The sequence below is a fragment of the Eublepharis macularius genome, chromosome 10, assembly GCF_028583425.1.
Source record: "Eublepharis macularius isolate TG4126 chromosome 10, MPM_Emac_v1.0, whole genome shotgun sequence".
Lineage (NCBI taxonomy): Eukaryota > Metazoa > Chordata > Lepidosauria > Squamata > Eublepharidae > Eublepharis > Eublepharis macularius.
The window spans coordinates 30,101,272-30,119,736 of NC_072799.1; the positions used below are offsets into that span (position 1 = coordinate 30,101,272).

Consider the following 18,465-nt stretch of genomic DNA (forward strand, 5'->3'; position numbering starts at 1 on the left):
TCGCTGGGCAAGAAATCGATTTTATGTTGCTATTTATCTCCCACCTACTTATTTCCTTTGCCTGCTTTAGCTCCTTGATTGGAGATAAGAGAAATTGCTGTTTTACTATGGAATATGTTCAGTTTGCTTACTATCACTCCTTCAAGAGCCTTGTACAAATGTTGGAATCGAAGCCTAAACTGAATGTCAGAATCATGTCTGCTAGCCCTGCCATGGACTTCCATACATTTAGATATCTACAGATACATACAAATGAACTTTCATAGGGTCTGCCACACAATCTGGAAAAAGAATGTTCCCTGTGAAATAAGCCATCTCCACACAAGTTATTTGCCCTTGATTCAACACTGGTGTGTAGTAGGGTCCCCCCCCCCAGTTTCCCACAGTATTTGGGTGCATTTATGTACACCTGGAGTTTCCCCTGCTCTTGTCCAGTTTTTCTCAAACTTACTTTGTTATGAAGCTTTTGCAAAGATTGCACTAAAGATGGCTGCCACGTGGGTCAGAAAGTGCAGATTTTCCCAGCCACATGGCATCTATTTTTCCCATTTCCTTTCCCTGCCACTGGGTGCTTTTTAAAAAAAATGCACTTGAACACTGGTATATCATAACAAATACATGAACACAGGTAAATCATAACATAACATGAATTCCCAACTTTAACTAGGGACAAGTCCCTAGTCCCTTTAGCTGCAGAGATGGATGTAGATAGATACCAGTATTCAAGTGGAGATTTTTTAACAATCCAAAAAAGCCCCAGAGGCCTGGGGGTACAGGTGTTGGCTGCTACCAGAGGCAGGACAAAGGCAGAGAACTGCAGGAAACCCTGCCATGTAGAAGCCCTGTTGCTGCTTCATAGCAGCAGCAGCCTCAGCAATAACTAGGAAACCACACAAGCCTCTCTCTATAGAAATGCTTTCAGACACAGACTTCATCCAGATCTTCCACTCAAATGCATGGAAGGTTTTGGCAGAGCTTGCAGGCCCTTTCCTGCTCCCCTGTGTGTATTTATTCTGCACAAAAGCAAACACACACAGTTAATGTGGCTTTTCTCCCAAGTGGTGCTACTTATTTCTGCCCGGATATATTCTTCTCCCTGTCCTAATGGTTGGGTAGCTTGATGTGGAATTAGAAATAATCTACATTTAACATAAATGTTGTGTTTTACTATAAAAACAATCCTTTTCTGGATAGTACAAAATGAACTGATGAAAATCTATATTATGGTAGACCTACAGACTTTGGGATGCCCTGGTTCACATTACTATAATAAAATAATACAAGTTCTGAAGAGTTCTTTGCTTGCGGTTCTTTGCATTTGGTCAACAACTAGAGCTCATGTTTAAAGTCTTGCATTGTTTCCCAATCCAGACAGCTTGTAATTCCATCTCCTCAGCAGTGTGCTCTCCGCTTGTTTATTTTTTCCCTTATCCAACCGGGGTCATGGTTTAGGGCGTGTAAGCAAAGCATTCCATAGTTATATTTTCTAATTGGTAAGTAGATTCCAGAGCATTTTTTTAAAGTCAAAGTACTTTTAATTCTGTATTTTATTTTTAGCATTTAACTTTTTAAACAAGTTTGTGTCATAATGAAGACTGGAGATGATCCGAGTTTTCTGCCTACATCCTAAGAACTCTCTTACTGTACTAAGATTATACTGTACTTACTAGACTGTACTGCCAAATTCTGTCTGTTGAAGTAGATAGACTCCTACAGATAAATTAACATGTCGTGTTTCAGTGAGGTTCATATCTGTATTCCTGCCTTGAGTCTCAGTGAGAAAGGCAGACTATAAATAACATAAATAAAAATAAAATAGATTACCACATCTAGTTCAGCATTTTATTTGCACTGGGAGTTCTCAAATAAAGTGGGAGGGTGATGGCCAGACATGATGGTTCATCTCCAGCATCTGATAATTAGAATACTGCCTCTGAAACTCGTCTCGTGAAAGATCTACGCAAACATTCCATAGCCTAATGTACAAATGTACACTGCCTCGTCCTCCCTCTAGGTCAGTTAGGTGAGATTGTGATGAGCCCATGGTCACCCAGCATGCTTCATGGTTGGGTATGAATCTAGGCTAACCATTATACCACACTAGCTCTGAAATATTTCAGGAAGCCAGTGCAAACACACACACAGCAGAATCTTTGTATTTCACCTTTTGTAAAGATGTATCGGTTGGGTTTCTTCTTGCTACATCTTCCATTCGCTGTTGAAGTCTTCATATTGAATACATGACGGTACACAACCCATGAGGTTATGAAGGCATGACCCAGCATGCCTAACTTTGTATATACTGTTATGGCTAATACTGAATTTCCAGAGTAAACAATAGTTGGAAAAAGTGATATTTTATTTTGGAGAAACAGTGTTTTAGCCAAATGCTTTATGTTCCAAATGGATTATTTTTTCTGTTATGATAGACACATTGCTTTCATAAAAGTCAGCAGCTGAGATTTTCGGATAAACAATGCAAGAGGCGGTGGATAAAAAGTAACACTAAAATAATAGTTTTGTTCTCTTTCCATATTTCTCAACTTATTTTTTCCAATTGTGGCAACAAAATGGACTAGAATGAAGATCAGGCCGTCTCCATATACTCTTCCATTCTCAAGACCTAGACAGCAAGTCAGTGATTCTCATTGTGCCACCTTTGCATGCCATGAAGTCCACCAGTGTGTTTCCTGGGGTCCACTTGCTTTATTCCCAGAACACCAAGCTAATCCTGGCTATCCTGCACCGTGCTGGAGTAAAAGGCACTTCAGAAAGACCCCAAGAAGTATCACCTTTAGGTTTACGGAGAGCTCCCATTTGAAAGTAGCTGTTCCTATCACAGGAGGGTTGCCAGCCTATCTCTAAGTTGCCAGCCTAGTTCCAAGTTGTGACTGGAGTATTTAGGGGGCAGAGACTGGCAAAATGATGTCATAAGATACCACAACATCACTGTCAGGGCTTGCAGCAGCCACCGCTGGGTGGGGTGCTGGGCGGTCAGCTCCTGACATCAAAGGGGGGCCAGGGATTCTGCGGGACCCTGCTCTGTGGAAGGAGGGGTGGTATACCTCACCCAGACTCCCTCTCAGTCCACTCGCTGGCCTGCTCAACCTGTGCCACTCACCCTCCTTGGCCTCTGCCATCTCCTCCTCCTTCATCCACTCTCCTCCTTGCCTTTGCTCTCACACTGCTCTGCTCTCCACACCATCACTCCTTACTCACACCCACCACCTCAGAGCTCTTCCTAGCCACCTTATATAGGGTTTCCTTTCCCCGCCCCGCCCTCCTCCTAGGCTTGTTCCCTCTCCTGACTTAGCCCAGCTGTGCCTTCCCTCAGGTGTTTCCCTCCTACCACTAATCCCTTCTTGGCTTCCTTGCCTTGCTGGAAGGGTGGGGTTGAATGCGAGCCATCCCCAGCTGAGGTCTCCTTGGCCTTGCTCACGAGGAGCTACCCCCGTAGGCCTTTGAACTGTTGAGCTTGCCTGGCCTTGCTCACAAGGAACTGCCCCAGCCGGCTTCTGTGCTGCTGAGCATGCCTGGCCTTGCTCGCGAGGAGCTGCCCCGGCCAGCTTCTGTGCTGCTGAGCTTGCCTGGCCTTGCTTGCGAGGAATTGCCCCGGCCAGCTTCTGGGCTGCCTGCTCATTGATGCTGGGCGGGGCTGCCCATCTCCTCCCCCAGAATGCCTGTGGCAGCTCCACCTGGAGGGGCTTGGCTCCTAGCAACTCCTGAGCCAGGCTGCTGTCCTCTAGCCGGGGTGTGGCTCTGGGCTGTAGTGGCTGCTTCTCCTCCTTGGCTGGTAAGGGCTCTGTTTGGGCTGCTGCTGGATCCCTATTCTCCCTGCCTTGGCCCTTTTCCTCTGTCCTGCTTAGCCCCCTCTCTTCCCCCTGGAGGGTGGGACTGGCTAGTCTCTCCCTGCTCCCTCCAGCCCTCTGAGGCTTTGGCCTTTCGCCCCTTCCCCCTGGAGTGGGCAGGTTCTGGACTTGGTTGCTGGCTGGCCACTGCCTCCCGGTTGCCTCCCACTGCTCCCTCCTGGCATGTCTGGGGGATGGGACTCAGACCCCGGACAATCACTACTAGCATAAAAAGTGGAAATGAGGTTGCTACATTGTTTGATGTTTTAGGATTTCCCCCAATCTCTAAAATAAAAATCATCGACATTGAGGGAAATCCTAAGGGCAGGGCTTTTTTTGTGCCAAAATGCTCTGGAACAGCATTCTCTGCGTGTGGTGGCCCCGCCCCCTGATCTCCAGACAGATCAGTTCCCCTGGAGCAAATGGCCATTAAGGTAAGCCTGCTCTGGAGGGGGCGGGGAGAAGCATACACGGCGGGAGTGTTGGGGAACAGTGCTGGGAGCATTCCCCTGCATCCAGGCTGTTTCGGGCCTGTTTCAGCCCAATTCAGGGCTGAAATGGCCACAATTGGGCTGTTGCCGCACAGGGGGATGGTTTTCCCCTGCGTGGCAGCAGCTTGTTCCAGGCCAATTTGGGCCCAATTTGAGACCCAGTTTGGACTGCCAGGATCGGGCTGCTGCAGGGCAAGGGAGTGCTCTCCCATGCAGTACCAGCATGTTCCAGGCTGATTTAGGCCTGAATTGGGCCCCCTGTGGAACGGCAGCGCTCTGGGGCAGCCACGGCCTGAGTTATGATGTCACTTCCTGGAAATGATGTCATCATGCAGTCCTGGGAGCGTTTATGGTATCCAGTGAGTTCCACCACCTCTTTTCCCAGAAAAAAAGCCCTGCCTAAGAGTGTCACGTGATGCAGCAACGTCACTTCCACAATCCTCACTGGTAAAGCCATAGATATTGGGGAAATTTCTAGCGCATCATTGCAATGTCTTTTCTGGAGGCCAGCTAGAATTGATGTCCTGTTGCAGGATGCACCCTCCCTTTTTGCCCTTCCACTGAGCAGTGGGCAATAGGAAGTGCCAGAGAGAGTTTTCCTGCTTATAGTGAGTAAATCACAATTCTTTGCAATTATGCTCCACGGCAACAATTTTGTGACTAGTCCTGCCTCCCATGGCAGCTATTTTGAAGTGCTCATTACCTGTTTTCAAAATAACAATAATGCCTACTGGCTCAACAAGGTTCAAGATGCTTGCTATAAGTGAATGCAGCAATGAATGGCTGGAGGCAATTTCTGGCAGTTAGTTATTGTACAGTTCACTAAGTGTGAGGGTTCTAGCCTATCTGCTGTGCCTGGATATTTTCTAACTAGGCTCAGTAAGTTAATTCATACATATACAACTTAGAAGACAAAAACCCTGCAGACCAAAGCTTTATCTTCTCCCATAGAGGCAAATTAGGTATGTCCAGGAAGCCCACAAACAGAACGTGACTTTTCACAAACTATGCAAAACTGTTCAGGAAGGCTTTTTACTTGTGCAATAGGCTGTGCTGTAAGAAGTGGCTCAGAGAGATGTCTTGGTAAAAGAGCAGGGACTGTAGACTATACTACTGGCTACTGTGTGTAGGTGTGGATATGTTCCTAATCGGGAATGTCTGTGTCATTTAATATATCATGTCAAATTACTTATGTTTTGTTGCTGCAGTGTTTCATCTCTATATTTGGATCCATGCTTGTTTTCAAATTTTGGCAATCCATATCCTATTGCATTGTTTATTGAATGCCCCAACTGTTGATTGCATTGACTTAGTGTAATCCCCCTTGATTCTCAGTGAGAAAGGCAACATATAAATAACATAAAATTTTAAAAAATTGAAAACCTGTGATTTACAGATGTACTGCCTTTGAACCCAGAGGCTCCATCTAACAAATAGCTAATAGCTACTTCAGATCCACTGTGCATGAATTTGCCTTTCCCCTTTGAGGCACCTTGAGTCATGGCCATCCATGCATCTTTCTGCAGCAAGTGTTATAACTTATATTCATTTATACCAGTTATATTGGGGGGAAAGCCATAGCTGGGTAGTATTGCACCTGCTTTTCATGCAGAAGGTCCAGATTCAGTCCCCAGTTTAAAGGGGGGGGCGCCTTCACCCTGGGGAGCCACTGTCACTCAGAGAAGACAGTAGTGACCTTGATGGGCCTGACTTGGTATAAGGCAACTATGATCTAGCAGTATCAAAAACTAAGCAATCTTGCCCAATCCATGAGGGTAGTTTCAGTGGATGGATGTGTTGATTTGCCAGTAGAGCAGTAGGACTGGAGTCCAATGGCACCTCAGAGATAGAGCATAAACTTTAGAGTGTCATGGTATCTGAAGAAGAGAGCTTTGACTCTCTAACACTCATATCCTGAAAATCTTGTTGGTCTCTAAGGTGTCACTGGACTCCAGTCAGCGGAACAACCAGTGACACCTTAGAAACCAACAAGATTTTTAGGCGATGAGCTTTCAAGAAGACTCAAAGCTCTTTTCTTCAAAAACCATGACTCTCGAAAGCTTATGCCCTGAAAATCTTGTTGATCTCTAAGGTGCCACTGGACTCATATCCTGCGGCCCGTTCATAAACCCTGCCTGCCCTGTTCAGTTACTCAGGTTGGTCTCAGGTAAGTAGCCACATTGGCCAGCAGTAGAACAGCTGGATTGCAGCCCACCGTGGCACCTTAGAGGCCAACGAGATTTTCAGGCTATGAGCTTTCGAGAATCATAGTATCTGAAGAAGGGAGTTTTGAAACCTGCACCCTGAGAATCTTGTGGCCTCTGAGAAGCCACTGGGCTCCCACGCCGCTTTCCCAGTCCAGGCAGAACTGCCGCTGATTTCGCGCGGGGCAAGAGGGAGGCGTCGGGCAGCGGGGCCGTGAGCGCCTTTGGCCTTCCCGGAGGAGCAGGCCGGCAGAATCCGGCGTTTGCCGGCTGGGTCTCTCTCAGCCCTTCGGCTGCCTCCGGAGGGCACGCGCACGCCCCTCCCGCCCGCGAGCGGCATTGCCCCCTCTCCTCACAGCAGCGCCTTCTCCGGGCAGGAGGGGAGGCGAGCGAGCGAGCGAGCGGCAGGGACGCCGAGAGGGGGCTCCCCGCCGCCGGTGGACTTCTCGCGTCCTCCTCGCAGGAGCCAGGATTAGCAACACGCCGGAGGCCTCCGCGGGTCAGTTTACAGCGCGCTTGGCTGGGGCGGGGAGTGCCTGGGAGAGGCGAGAGGAATCCCTGCACCTTCCCCTCGGCCGCCTCGCCATCCCTCCCCAACCTGCTGCTGCTGCGAGGACTCGCGCTCCGGCTCTTCTTCCCCTCCTCGCGTCGCAATGGATTTATCCTTCAGGCGGATAATCCTCCTCTCCTGGCTCTACCTGGAAGCGGCAGGAGAGTTTGACGGAAGGTAAGGGAGAGATTTTGGGGGCACCTTTGGAGGGCGCGGGAGGGAGAGGCAAGAGGAGCCCGGCAAGCGCGCCTCGTCTCGTGTTCGAGCCCCCCCAGCCCGGGCTTCGCTTGAGAGAGAGAGAGGAGACTCCACCGGCCTGCGGGGAACTCACCTTGCGCTGGCACGGCCGCCTCAAGTGTCGCTTGGGATTCGGGCAAACCGGGAGGGAGACGCGTTTGCGCGCTTTGGCAAAGGGCTGGCGGAGAGACGGTGCGAATCTCGTACTTGGCAAACACTTGGCGGCCAAAAGACAGGGAGTTGTGTTGGAAATTCGACGGATACACCTGTAAACCTGGCAGGGAATCTGCACAGGGCACCGAAACCCAATAAACAAGCACATTGTGAGGGGAGGTCGCGATGTATTTCCCTGTCCCCCTTATGGTTCGAGGGATTGCTTTCTAAAGAACACTTTTGCGCTTCTCCCCTGCCTTAGGCTTCCGTGGCAGTGGTTCCTACTTGCCCTGCAAGAGGCAACCGGTGAGATTTCAGCCTTAATGTCGGTTTGGACAGCAGGATTTGAGTCAGTGGCACCTGAGAGACCAGCAAGGTTTTCAGGGTCTAAGCTTTGGAGAGTCATGCTCTATTCTTCAGGTACCGAAGGAAGGAGCGTTGTCTCTCAAAAGCTTATACTCTTGACAAGTCTTGTTGGTCTCTAAGGTGCCACTGGACTCTAAGCCTGCTATTCTAGTGCAGACCCATAGGGCTACCTGCCTAAAAATGTGGATTAGGGATTTCTTAACAGTCCAGCTGCCCTATTGGACTTTCAACTTGGGTGGGTTAACACTCGGTGACAAAAAAAGTGGTTTTTTGCCACTTTGCCAAGATATGATTACAGCTGCGGTGAGGATTTTCGTCTGCATTAGGGATTGCAATGACTGTGGACTCCAGGGGAAGTAGTTACTCTTGATTGACTGACAGCACAAAAGGTACAGTATTGTATTTTCATAGGCGTGTTTTTGGGCTTACCCTGACTACATCAAACCAATCTATTTTTTTCCTTTCCTGAAACTTTCAACACATATCAAGAACAGCTGTAATAGAGGGTACCAATTACTGTGCATATGTGGTGGCAACACTCCCCCCCCCTTTGTTCACAGAGAAATTATATGGATTGTCATAGAACAACCTCCGCAACTCATGTGTCCAATACCTGTACGGCATCCTGTGTGTGAAGGAGTCAGGACAGTGCCAACCAGAGTGGCAACAGTCCCCTCGGGTGAATTATTTAACCGACAATGAACCCAGGAACACTTGTTATCCTAACAACCCTCCTCTATGTGAATGTTCCCACAAATGTTTACATATCTCTCTAATCTATATCTAAAGCAGAAATTAATCAGAAAAGTCATAAAGCTTAAGGCTAGACTGAAGTTCTCTGTGCTCCATACATATTTCAGTTGTGCAGAGATCTGAGAGATGCAAGCTTTGACAGGTTTGGGCAACCCAAGATTCTTTTTTAACCTTGTTACTCATTCGCTACACCCACATGGTGTACCTGGTGCTCTTGGCCTATATATTATTCCTGTGGAATTCATCATTTACATCATGGATGTTTTGACCTTTGATATAAAGCCAATTCCATTTGCAATGCAGGAAGAACAGGTAACATTTCCAAAGATGCTTCCTTTGGGGAGGCAGCAGTGCATGCTGGGATGATGAGCAAATTGGACCTTGGGGGTGTTTGCTGTTTTCTGTGGAATTCACTCAGTGCTCTGTGTTATTCCCCAAGCCCATAACAAGATGTACATCTAGAAATCTTGCCTCCTGCATAGCCTGCAAAGGAAGAACCTTGCAAATTGAACTGGTGTACGCTTCATAAACAGTTTATGAGGACACCTGGGGATGGTGAAGTAGAACTTTTGTATACAGTTTGACAGAAGTTGATATAATTGTATACAGTTTGACAGAAGTTGATTCTAGTTTTCCTAGAATCTGAAAGTGGTTTTCCAACTGCATTTTTTGTGCCAAAGTTTCTCTCTCTCTCTCTCTCTCTCTCTCTCTCTGTGTGTGTGTGTGTGTGTGTGTGTCCCTCGCGTGCATGTGTATGTGGAGTTGCTTCTTACTGTGCCATACGGGATACGTATGAGCTCACATACTCAAGAGTGCAATCTTGTGCAGAGTTTACTGCAATTTAGATAAATGGGATTACAGTGGAGTAACTGTGCATAGGATTGCACTGCCAGTGCCTCAGCTGAATACTCTGGGAAGATCCCTCTGCCTAGAGGAGCTTGATTTATTCTGTTCCATATAATTCTGTTGAGTTGAGTCCATGGAGGTGAGAGAAGCAACGTAGCGATGCATAAAGGGATATAGATGATTTTATCGCAGATTAAGTACAGGCATGTGGTGACACTGTTGATTCTGTGACTTTATCTAGGAATAGAGATGCCAGGATGCTACCCTCCCCCAGGGGTGGCAAGGGGGCAGGTGCGACATCACCCTGTGGTGATGGTATTACCATTGAGTTTCTAGAACATCAGCAAATGTTATGTCTGTGTTTTTGCGCAGACATGATGTCAGCATGCAGCATGATATCACGTCCACATACCCCTCCCCTGGTTTCTCCCACTGGCCCTGGAGGCAAGGATGGGTGAGGACACCGTCAGCAGGAGAATGCCCTCCCAAAGTGGACACTTGGCATCTTCTGTAATGGTCAGAGGAATAGCAAGCTTGTCAGAAATGAGTTCTGTAGCATCTTGCATACAATGCACACATAGCAAGCCCACTTACGGGAGGCACATACGTGAATCCATCCTGCACAGTCATCCTGATCTGCATAATAATAGATGTGAGTAGCTGCACCAGGATGGGGATGTACATCTGAATGGGCATCTCATTGTCAGTAACACAATGTATATATAGGCAACATCTGTATCTGTTTATATATTATAATGAACATCAAGATGTATGATTAAAGGCATATCTGATTTCTGCCTACCATTCCTAATCCAGCTAGAGATGCTGGGTTTTATCTGGTAAAATGGCATGTGTGCCTTTCTGTGCCTGCCCATCGTGATCGATGCAGCTATGTGTCTGTTCTATATACATATTTTCATCGATGGCCAGGGCTAATACAGCAGTAACAATACCTGTGCCATCTCTCTGTTATGTTCCCAGTGACCCCTATTTCTTCAAGATCGAGTAGATCTACTAGAAGGCTTGCTTCTTTTTAAAATACTTAATATATAAATCCTATCCTATAAACTGATGATTTATAAGCCAGAAGTTGATGACTTCAAGATCGAGTTGGTGAAACCGTATGCAGAGATGATTGCATCTCAAGTTTAAACATGAATCCACATTAAGTGAAATGTGAAAGTGAATGCTGAAGAGCAGGAATGTGTATGTAATTGGTGCTGCTATGATGTGTCACAATGTAATGAAAAATGTTGATGCAAATTAGGCAGTAGTTTGTGCAGAAGCAGGATCTCAAATTAAAGAGGCGGCATGTAATTGGACATTCCTTCATTTGTTTAGACATTTACCCCACATGGACTCTTAGTATGATTTTGCTCAGACAACAATATTTTATCGCTTTTTTTCTGCAATGCAATGTAAAAGATAGTTTCCCATGCTAACAACCCATGTGACCTTCGATGGTAGCTCAAAGGGCAGGGAGGAGGAAAATGCACCAAATTGTTTTTGAAATTTGAAAATAATTTCTAAAGGTTTCTGTTGACTTCTTTGTTTAAATGCCTAAACGTTTCTATTGACTTCTTTGTTTAAGTGTTTACATACCTACCTTACTCCTTGATAAAGTTGCCTTCATGTTTTTATTAAGAAAAAATTGTGCACTCATAGTTTTCACACCCCAGAACTGATGCAGTATAGCGTGAACAATAGATTGTGGCCATAGTTCTACACAGGGTTAGGCAAACTTGTTCCTAGTAGGTTTAAGTGACTAACAGCATCGAATTGTGTGCAAAGAGAGAGGATACTGTGCACTGTGCAGCATATAGAGTGTTTCTCTTGGATGAGAAAAATCTAGGATCAAATCTGTGCTTGACTAGGAGAGTAGATGCGGTGTAGTGGTGAACTAGAACCCCACTGGTAAATTGTACGAACAGTGTTCCATGTACCCACAGCTCTAAAACGGGGCAAATAATGCCTCTCTGGATCATTATGACTTGGGGAAATGGTGTGCGGGAAGGCAGGAGCCACTCCTTCCACTCGACTACAGTCCCGTCCCCCCAACCCAAACTGGGTCCCTATGCTGCTCTAAAAATGAGTTCCCTGTAGTTGTTGGATGGGTTACAGAGAAAGTGAGTGTGATCTGGGAAACCTGGACTCAGCTTGTATAGAAACGTTACGTCTAGTTTGGCCCTAATGGTGCCATCCTAAGTAGAGTTATGCCCGCATAAGTCCATTGAAGTCAAGAGGTATAGAAGACATAGAAGGGTGTGACTGCTTAGGATGGTACTGAAAATAAGTAAATATTAACTGGCCTTAGGCATATGGCAAGCCACAGCCTGGCCTGTCTTGTTAAATTGTTGTGCTATGGGAGTTCCTTGGGCATGATTCAGTCGTAAGATATAAGTATAAATATCACACCTTCCTATTCTTTGTTTTGAGTATTGTCTTATCCGCTACATCAACAGAGTAATTATCTTTTCTTTTAAAGAGCTTATAATATTGAATCATAGAGCTGGAAGGAACCTGAAGGGACATCTAGGGCCAAGATACATATGACGAATGACACTTGAACAGCAAGTGGATTGAGTGGAGGGCAAGTGATCAGGGAGAAATACACTTGCCGTTCAAGTGTCATTCGTCATGTGTAGCTTGGCCCCTAGTCCAACCCCCATGCAGTGCAGGAAATTCTCAGCTACCCTCCCCCCACTCAAACTCTCTTTCTGTGACCACTGCTCAGTGCCCAGGGAGAGGCAAAAAAAGCCTCCAGGATCTGTGGCCTATCTAGTCTGGAGGAAGATTCCTTCCTGACCCCAAAGCGACAATCAGTATTACCCTGGGTGCATAAGAAAGGGGCATAAGAGCTGAGCAGTGGCTCATCCCTTCCTGCACTCCCTCTCACAACCTGCCTAAATTTATACTGAGACATAGAATCAGCATTGCTGACAGACAGCCATCCAAAGAAGGAGGCACTGTACTTTTTTCTTATCCAGTTCATATCCTTACCACTTACAAGTCAAATACAAAAAGGAGATGACTAGGGAAGGCAAAGGCAAACCACCCTGTAACAAAAAAGTCTGTCAAGAAAACATCATGATGTGACGTGTCCCCCCACCCCCATGGGTCAGTAATGACAGTGCTTGCACAGGGGACTACCTTTACCTTTTTAAGGGGATATATACAAATCTGACTGTTCAAAGTTTTGCCCTGCTCCTTCTCCAAGGAGCTCAGGTGGGTGTACATGAGAACCGGGCATCAATTTATTATGCCTTACTCTGAGTTGCCAGATTTTTTCCCCAGGCCTGGGATGCTGATAAGAGTCCGGACAAGCTCATCATGAGTCGCTGTAGCTCTTCTGACACTAGCAATAGAGACATAGCTTGACTTTGAGCAGAAGTTGATCTATGTAATAAGAGATTCTAAACATAGAAGTGAAGATGGGAAAGTCCATAGTTAGAGAGATGTTGCAGACTTTACTGAGACAGTATTGCTATTGCCCAAGAAATAGTTTGTGGGAACATCATGAAACTAAAGATCCCTTTGATGAGAACAGACTCCCAGAAGACTGGTTCACACATGCAGGGGAATGAAAAGCACAGGGATGCTGTCATGTGGAGCAGCCTCTGCCTGGTCTGGATTTCAGGTAGCCTCATTGTCAGGCTGTGTATTTTGTGACTGTGTCTTAAGAGGAGAGTTAAAAGCATGGCTGAGATTCCTTTCTTATGAGGAAAGGCAGAGAGAACTGGGTATGTTTATCTAAGAAGAGATGATAAACGGATATTTTAGGTAAGTAAAATATTCAAGTGAATGTCAGGAGAGAAGAAGCACCCTGCCCATTGAGGACAGTATGAGTCATACTGGGTTTAAACCATAAGGTAGATCTATCTTAAACTTGGGCGGGGGGGGGGCACATGTTTTGTTTATAGAATCCAGGTCATGTGTGTATGTGTAAAGTGCTGTCAAGTTACAAAGTCGCATTTAAATCACTTGTTTTCTCTTTAAAGTTGTTGATTGACAGGTAATAGTGTGAGCTGGCTCCAAAGAACAGTATTGCGTTTAAGGTGTTTTTAAAGAAAGCTCTTTCTGTGGAGTTACATCTACAACACACCCATTCACGCTTGATGTTACATTCAGTGAGCAGTAAATAGGTGTGTCTGACTCAGTTCCAAGTTTGCTGCAACAGAGGTTCATTACAATGGAATCAGATAGGCAGAGTGCCTATAGCATCTCCTTTTATCATGTTGGACAGAACAAAAATGTAGTTACAGAATATTGGGGTCTTGTCCTGTCACAGTGGGACTGGGCTTGATGAGTTCTTCCAACCATGATCCTTTCTTTATTTTTTTTTCAAATTTATTTTTGAATTTTGGCACAGGTGGCCCAGGCAAACATTTTCCACTGCTGGACTGTGCCGCTTTGGAAGCCGCGTAGACTGCTGCTGGGGCTGGGTCCGTCATTCGTGGGGCCAATGCCAACGTGAGTATCGCCACTGCTGGGGCTTTGAGCCATTCAGGTTGGGGCTTATATCTATCTTATTAATGGCTTTCACGTAATCATAGACACTCACATGATGCAGGGCTTGTGATGTATATGGGGCTTTTGCTTTTACCAAGAGGGACACTGGCAGGTTAATGATCCTATGCATTTTAAACTCCGAATGTCCATTTCACTGTTCTAATAGGAACCGCCCTTACACCAGCTCAGATGGTGCTTGTAGCTCAGTGTTGTTTCTCTTCTGTATGGCAGAAGCTCTCCAGCATCTTGGGTGGAGAAAAGCCCTGACCTGCTACCTGAGGAGTAAACTTGGGACTTTCTGTGTGCAAAGCAGGTGCTCTACCAATGAGCCATGACCTTTGCTCTTAGTGGGGCTGTAAGTCACAAGAATTAAACACTATGTTAAACAAAAATTAATCATTTCCCCTTGTCACTATGGCATTACTTTTGTCTCTTGTGTTTTTTTTTTTAAGGTGGGAAAGTTCATTCCTTCCCCACACTGTAACTACTTCTATATTATCAGATTCTTTTTTAAAAAAAGTTTTAATGTCTCAAGAAACAGGTCTCAAGTTTTAATGTCTCAAGCAAGTGGACTTTAGTTTTGTTTTTCTATAATAAAATTTGTGTGATCCTCATTGTAAATTAAACAAAAAAGTTTCCCAAGTATTTCAAGCAACGTTAAGGAAAAGGATTTTTAAAATCCTATTATATTTCCCTATTTAACCTGACAGTGTCTTATATTGTACTGTATTCATATATTAATAACATTTCTCACTTTCTCATTATCTTATCAACTTCTTCAAGCTCTTGAAAAAAGTAGCACTTAAATTCAGCCAAGCAAGTAATGGGAATGCAGAAATACTGGCTTTCAGGGGCAAACCAGCCAAGAAACTGGAAGATGTATGAATGGATTTCTAGTGCATTTTTAAATTAAGTAACAGCATTGGTAGTCCTCAATTTGAGTCCGGTCTGTGACATGGGAAGGGTGCCTTGAATCTCCCCCCCCCCCACACACACACAATCTCAGATCCCCCCTGTAGATAATGTTTGCTATGTTGGAATCCATTTTATGTTTGGAAAATGGCACAGGGGAAGTTAGAACTCACTCTTTGTGAGTGTTGTAACCACTGTATGCTGTAGCATAGTGGTTAAGTGGCTAGGTTGCAAATCAGCATTCTTCTGGTTCGACTCCCACTACTGCCGTGAACTCTGCAGGGGACCTTGGGTAAGCCACTCAGCCCCGGCTCCCCAGCTGTATTGTGGGGTTAATAATAATATTGACTTTGTTCACTGCTCTGAGTGTGGCATTAACCTGTCCAGAAGGGTGGTACATTAGCACACTGTTGTTGTTGTTGTTATTAAAATCATCCCCTACAGCTGCTAATTAGTGATTAAAAAACAGAACTTATTCACAGATCTTCCAGTGCCTCCTATGGTGTGAGCTAGTTGGTGCAATCACAGCAGGGTCCTATGCAGAGTTATTGCAGTCTGATCCCATTTACTTCCATGGGTTTAGGATAGAGTTGCTCTGCACAGGATTACACTGATGTCTGTTACTCACGTGGATCCTGTAAAGACTTACCTATGTTTCTTTTTGTCTGCATGAATATTTTTGTAACTGTGTGCAAGATTAGAGCCATGATTTATAGATCCCAAAATAGAATGAAGCAGGTGCAAAAAAAACCAATAAGAATTTTCCACATTATAGATGATCAGCCACAAAGCTTTCTGTACAAACAGAAGAGAGAAATACATTTCGTCAGACCTCAATCTGTCATCAGTAGTGTGATGGAATGCAGCCGGTTCCAGTGTGTCATAAGTGTTCATGTGCTGGCACAAATCTGCTCTTCTCATGCCCAAAATAAATGTCATTTCTTGATTCTGCTGATTGATGTTTGGCAGTTGCCTTGAAAAAAATTAACATTTAACTCCTGTACTCTGAACATAACAGGCACAATCCAGCCAAAGTTAAGCACTTCTGACTTCAATCCTAAAAACACTTCCCTGGGAGTAAGCCCCACTGAACAAAGTGGAAATCACTTATAAGTAAACCTGCTTAGGGTTGCTCCTACTGAGTCCCATAGCAGTTTGATTGTACTTCCCTGGTTTTGGGATTGGGTTTATTTTGGATTATCTTGAGTAGGCTGTTTGGTGAGGAGGATTCTATAGCCTCAGGTTATTATCAAGCAAACTTGAGTCACTTACTCCAGGGTGTGAAGGAGCTTCAGGAGGCGGAGGGAAAAGAGGCCATTAATCAATGTGGTTCTGAGTGCATTCCGGGAGGTGGGGCTTCTCCCACGTGAAATCATCCAGGGGAAATCCTGCTAGTTCAAGGTCTTCTATCTTGATATCAAACTAGATCATTTTATCCAGATGAGTTAGAGGGTCTTTTAGGGTGTGTAAGTATTGGAGACTTGGGGTAGGGGGCTCATTTCAATGGTCTGGTTGTCCACTGCCAGAATTTTGGGAACAAGCCCAGGCTGACCATAGCTGTCTTCATGTGGGGAGGGGCTTGCTGTTATGATTTAGATGGGAAAGCAGAGGCTAACGGCTATGCTTTCCTTAATCTAAAGGAATAACTTCATGTTTGAATAGATTTCCCTCTGATCATCAAAAACTTCCCAAGCCTGTTCTCTTTTGCCTTCAGCAGGGGCTTAATCTGCAATACATGGTCATGTCAACATAGTGATTTGCTGCTAAAGACAAATGGAAAGAGACCGGTAGAAATGTTGTGGCAAGCTTATGCCCGAAATCTAGAGTTCATTAACAAAAAATCTGGATAGAATTTCTTTTGGGATCAGGACCAGTTGGGTGATGAGGTGATGAATATCACTTTCCATTACAAAAAATGTCCATTAACATTAAATTGGAATGTGTGCAATGGGTGCTTTTTGTTAACACATTTCTGTACAAAAAGCATCCCACTTTTGGTAACTTTTTGTTTTTTGCACCAGGAGAGCTAGGAAAAAAGCATAAGTATTGTACATTCAGGGTAAGGGCCACACAATACAGGAAGCATTGCCCTTCAAACGACATGGCTATATTTTCCTACAGTGTACAACACACAGTTCCTGAAAACAAGTCTGAGTTAAGTGTGTATGCATGCACACACAAAGACATCAAGCTAGTAGGTGCTTTTGGACCAGCTGGTCAAGAAAGTTGTGAGGTAAAAAGATGAATCATGATTTTTAGGGATATTTTGTGAGCCTCCAAAGCACTGTATTTTCCTAGCAAGCATTCAGTGGTGCTGTAGTTCTCATGGTTTAACAGGACCAAGGATAGAGAAGAGCAGATCCAGAATGGTCCCAGAGATCAAGTTTCATGAAAAGTTGTCAAGCTGTTTTTTTTATTTATTTGTTGAAAACATTTCTATGCTGCCACTTCTGAGTACCTGCTTGAGATGGCTTACAAAACACACACACGCACATACACACACACAATAAAAACAAGTCCCATTTCCCAACTCCAGGCTTCAGAAACTGTATCAGTATTAAACTAGGATTATCAGTTGCCTGGGGGGGAATGTCCTGTCCCTTTAATGAGATGCTTTTTACCTCCATACTATGAAAACGTTCAGCTGCCTATTTCTATGTATTAAGATTCTATAAAAGGGACAGGACATTTTTCACAGGCCTGTTAGCGACTGTAGTATTAAACATGAACTGGAGTTATCTTGACCGTAACAGGGACTACTTTTGGAAGTTTTAGGGCCAAATTTCGTATGATGTTGGTGTTTTATGACTGGAATTCCAGATGTGTCTTTTGGCCCCTAAAAACTGGTGTGAGAGGGATCTGGATTGGAGCCATGGTGCTGCAGGAAAGGACTGATTCTTCTCCACCAGGGCCGGGGCCTTTTTGCTCCTGGCCCCAACCTGGTGGAACTCTCTGTCTGAGGACAGTCGGGCCCTCCAGGATCTTGTATCATTTAGGCGGGCCTTTAAGATGGAGATGTTCCACCAGGCATATGGTGGAGGCTAATTTTAGCCCATCATTGCCGAGCCTTCCACCTGTCTCCCTCTACAAGGGGTATGGAGAGTCCATTCACGCTGGCTGCCCCGAAAGGGGCACAGTATTTTATCTGTTGCTGTTTGTATGCTTGATTTTAAGTTGTACCTCACCCTTAGCCCACTTGCAGGGAGGGCAGGTTAAAAATAGAATAAAAATAAATAAATAAATACATTTATGCTACTTTTTGATCTGAAGTCATCTCTCCCTCACCCCCTGCTGCTTTAAGGGGAGGAAAAAAATCGGGTTCTTAAAGAAGGGGAGACTGTTTCTAATTTGGGAGATGGCGCTGAGGCAAAGGATTTTCCCACTCGTCCCCATGGTAGTGTGGCTCCAGACTGTATTGGAGGGTCCTGTCTGCTAGTTAGGGTCAAATGACACATCTGCAGTTCCAATCATGAACCTTGCAGCTTCAAAAAGCAGTTTGGCCTTGAGAGAGTCTCCAAGTTTGTACTATCACTCTTAAAGTCTTACCTCCCTTCAAACTTCTCTTTCCAAGCAAACCTTGAGATTCAAGAGAAAGG

At 45.1% G+C, this 18,465-nt stretch overlaps 1 protein-coding gene across 4 annotated transcripts in view; it reads left to right on the forward strand.

Annotated features, from left to right (window-relative positions):
* Positions 1-6,929: 6,929 nt before the first annotated feature.
* NPNT (nephronectin) overlaps positions 6,930-18,465 on the forward strand; it is an 89,375-nt gene continuing 77,839 nt past the window's right edge. For all 4 annotated transcript variants that reach the window (XM_054990194.1, XM_054990196.1, XM_054990195.1 and 1 more), the window contains exons 1-2: positions 6,930-7,270; positions 13,818-13,918. In XM_054990194.1, coding sequence (XP_054846169.1) covers positions 7,197-7,270; positions 13,818-13,918 — 175 coding nt within the window. In that variant the 5' untranslated portion in view covers positions 6,930-7,196. The remainder of the gene's footprint in view (positions 7,271-13,817; positions 13,919-18,465) is intronic.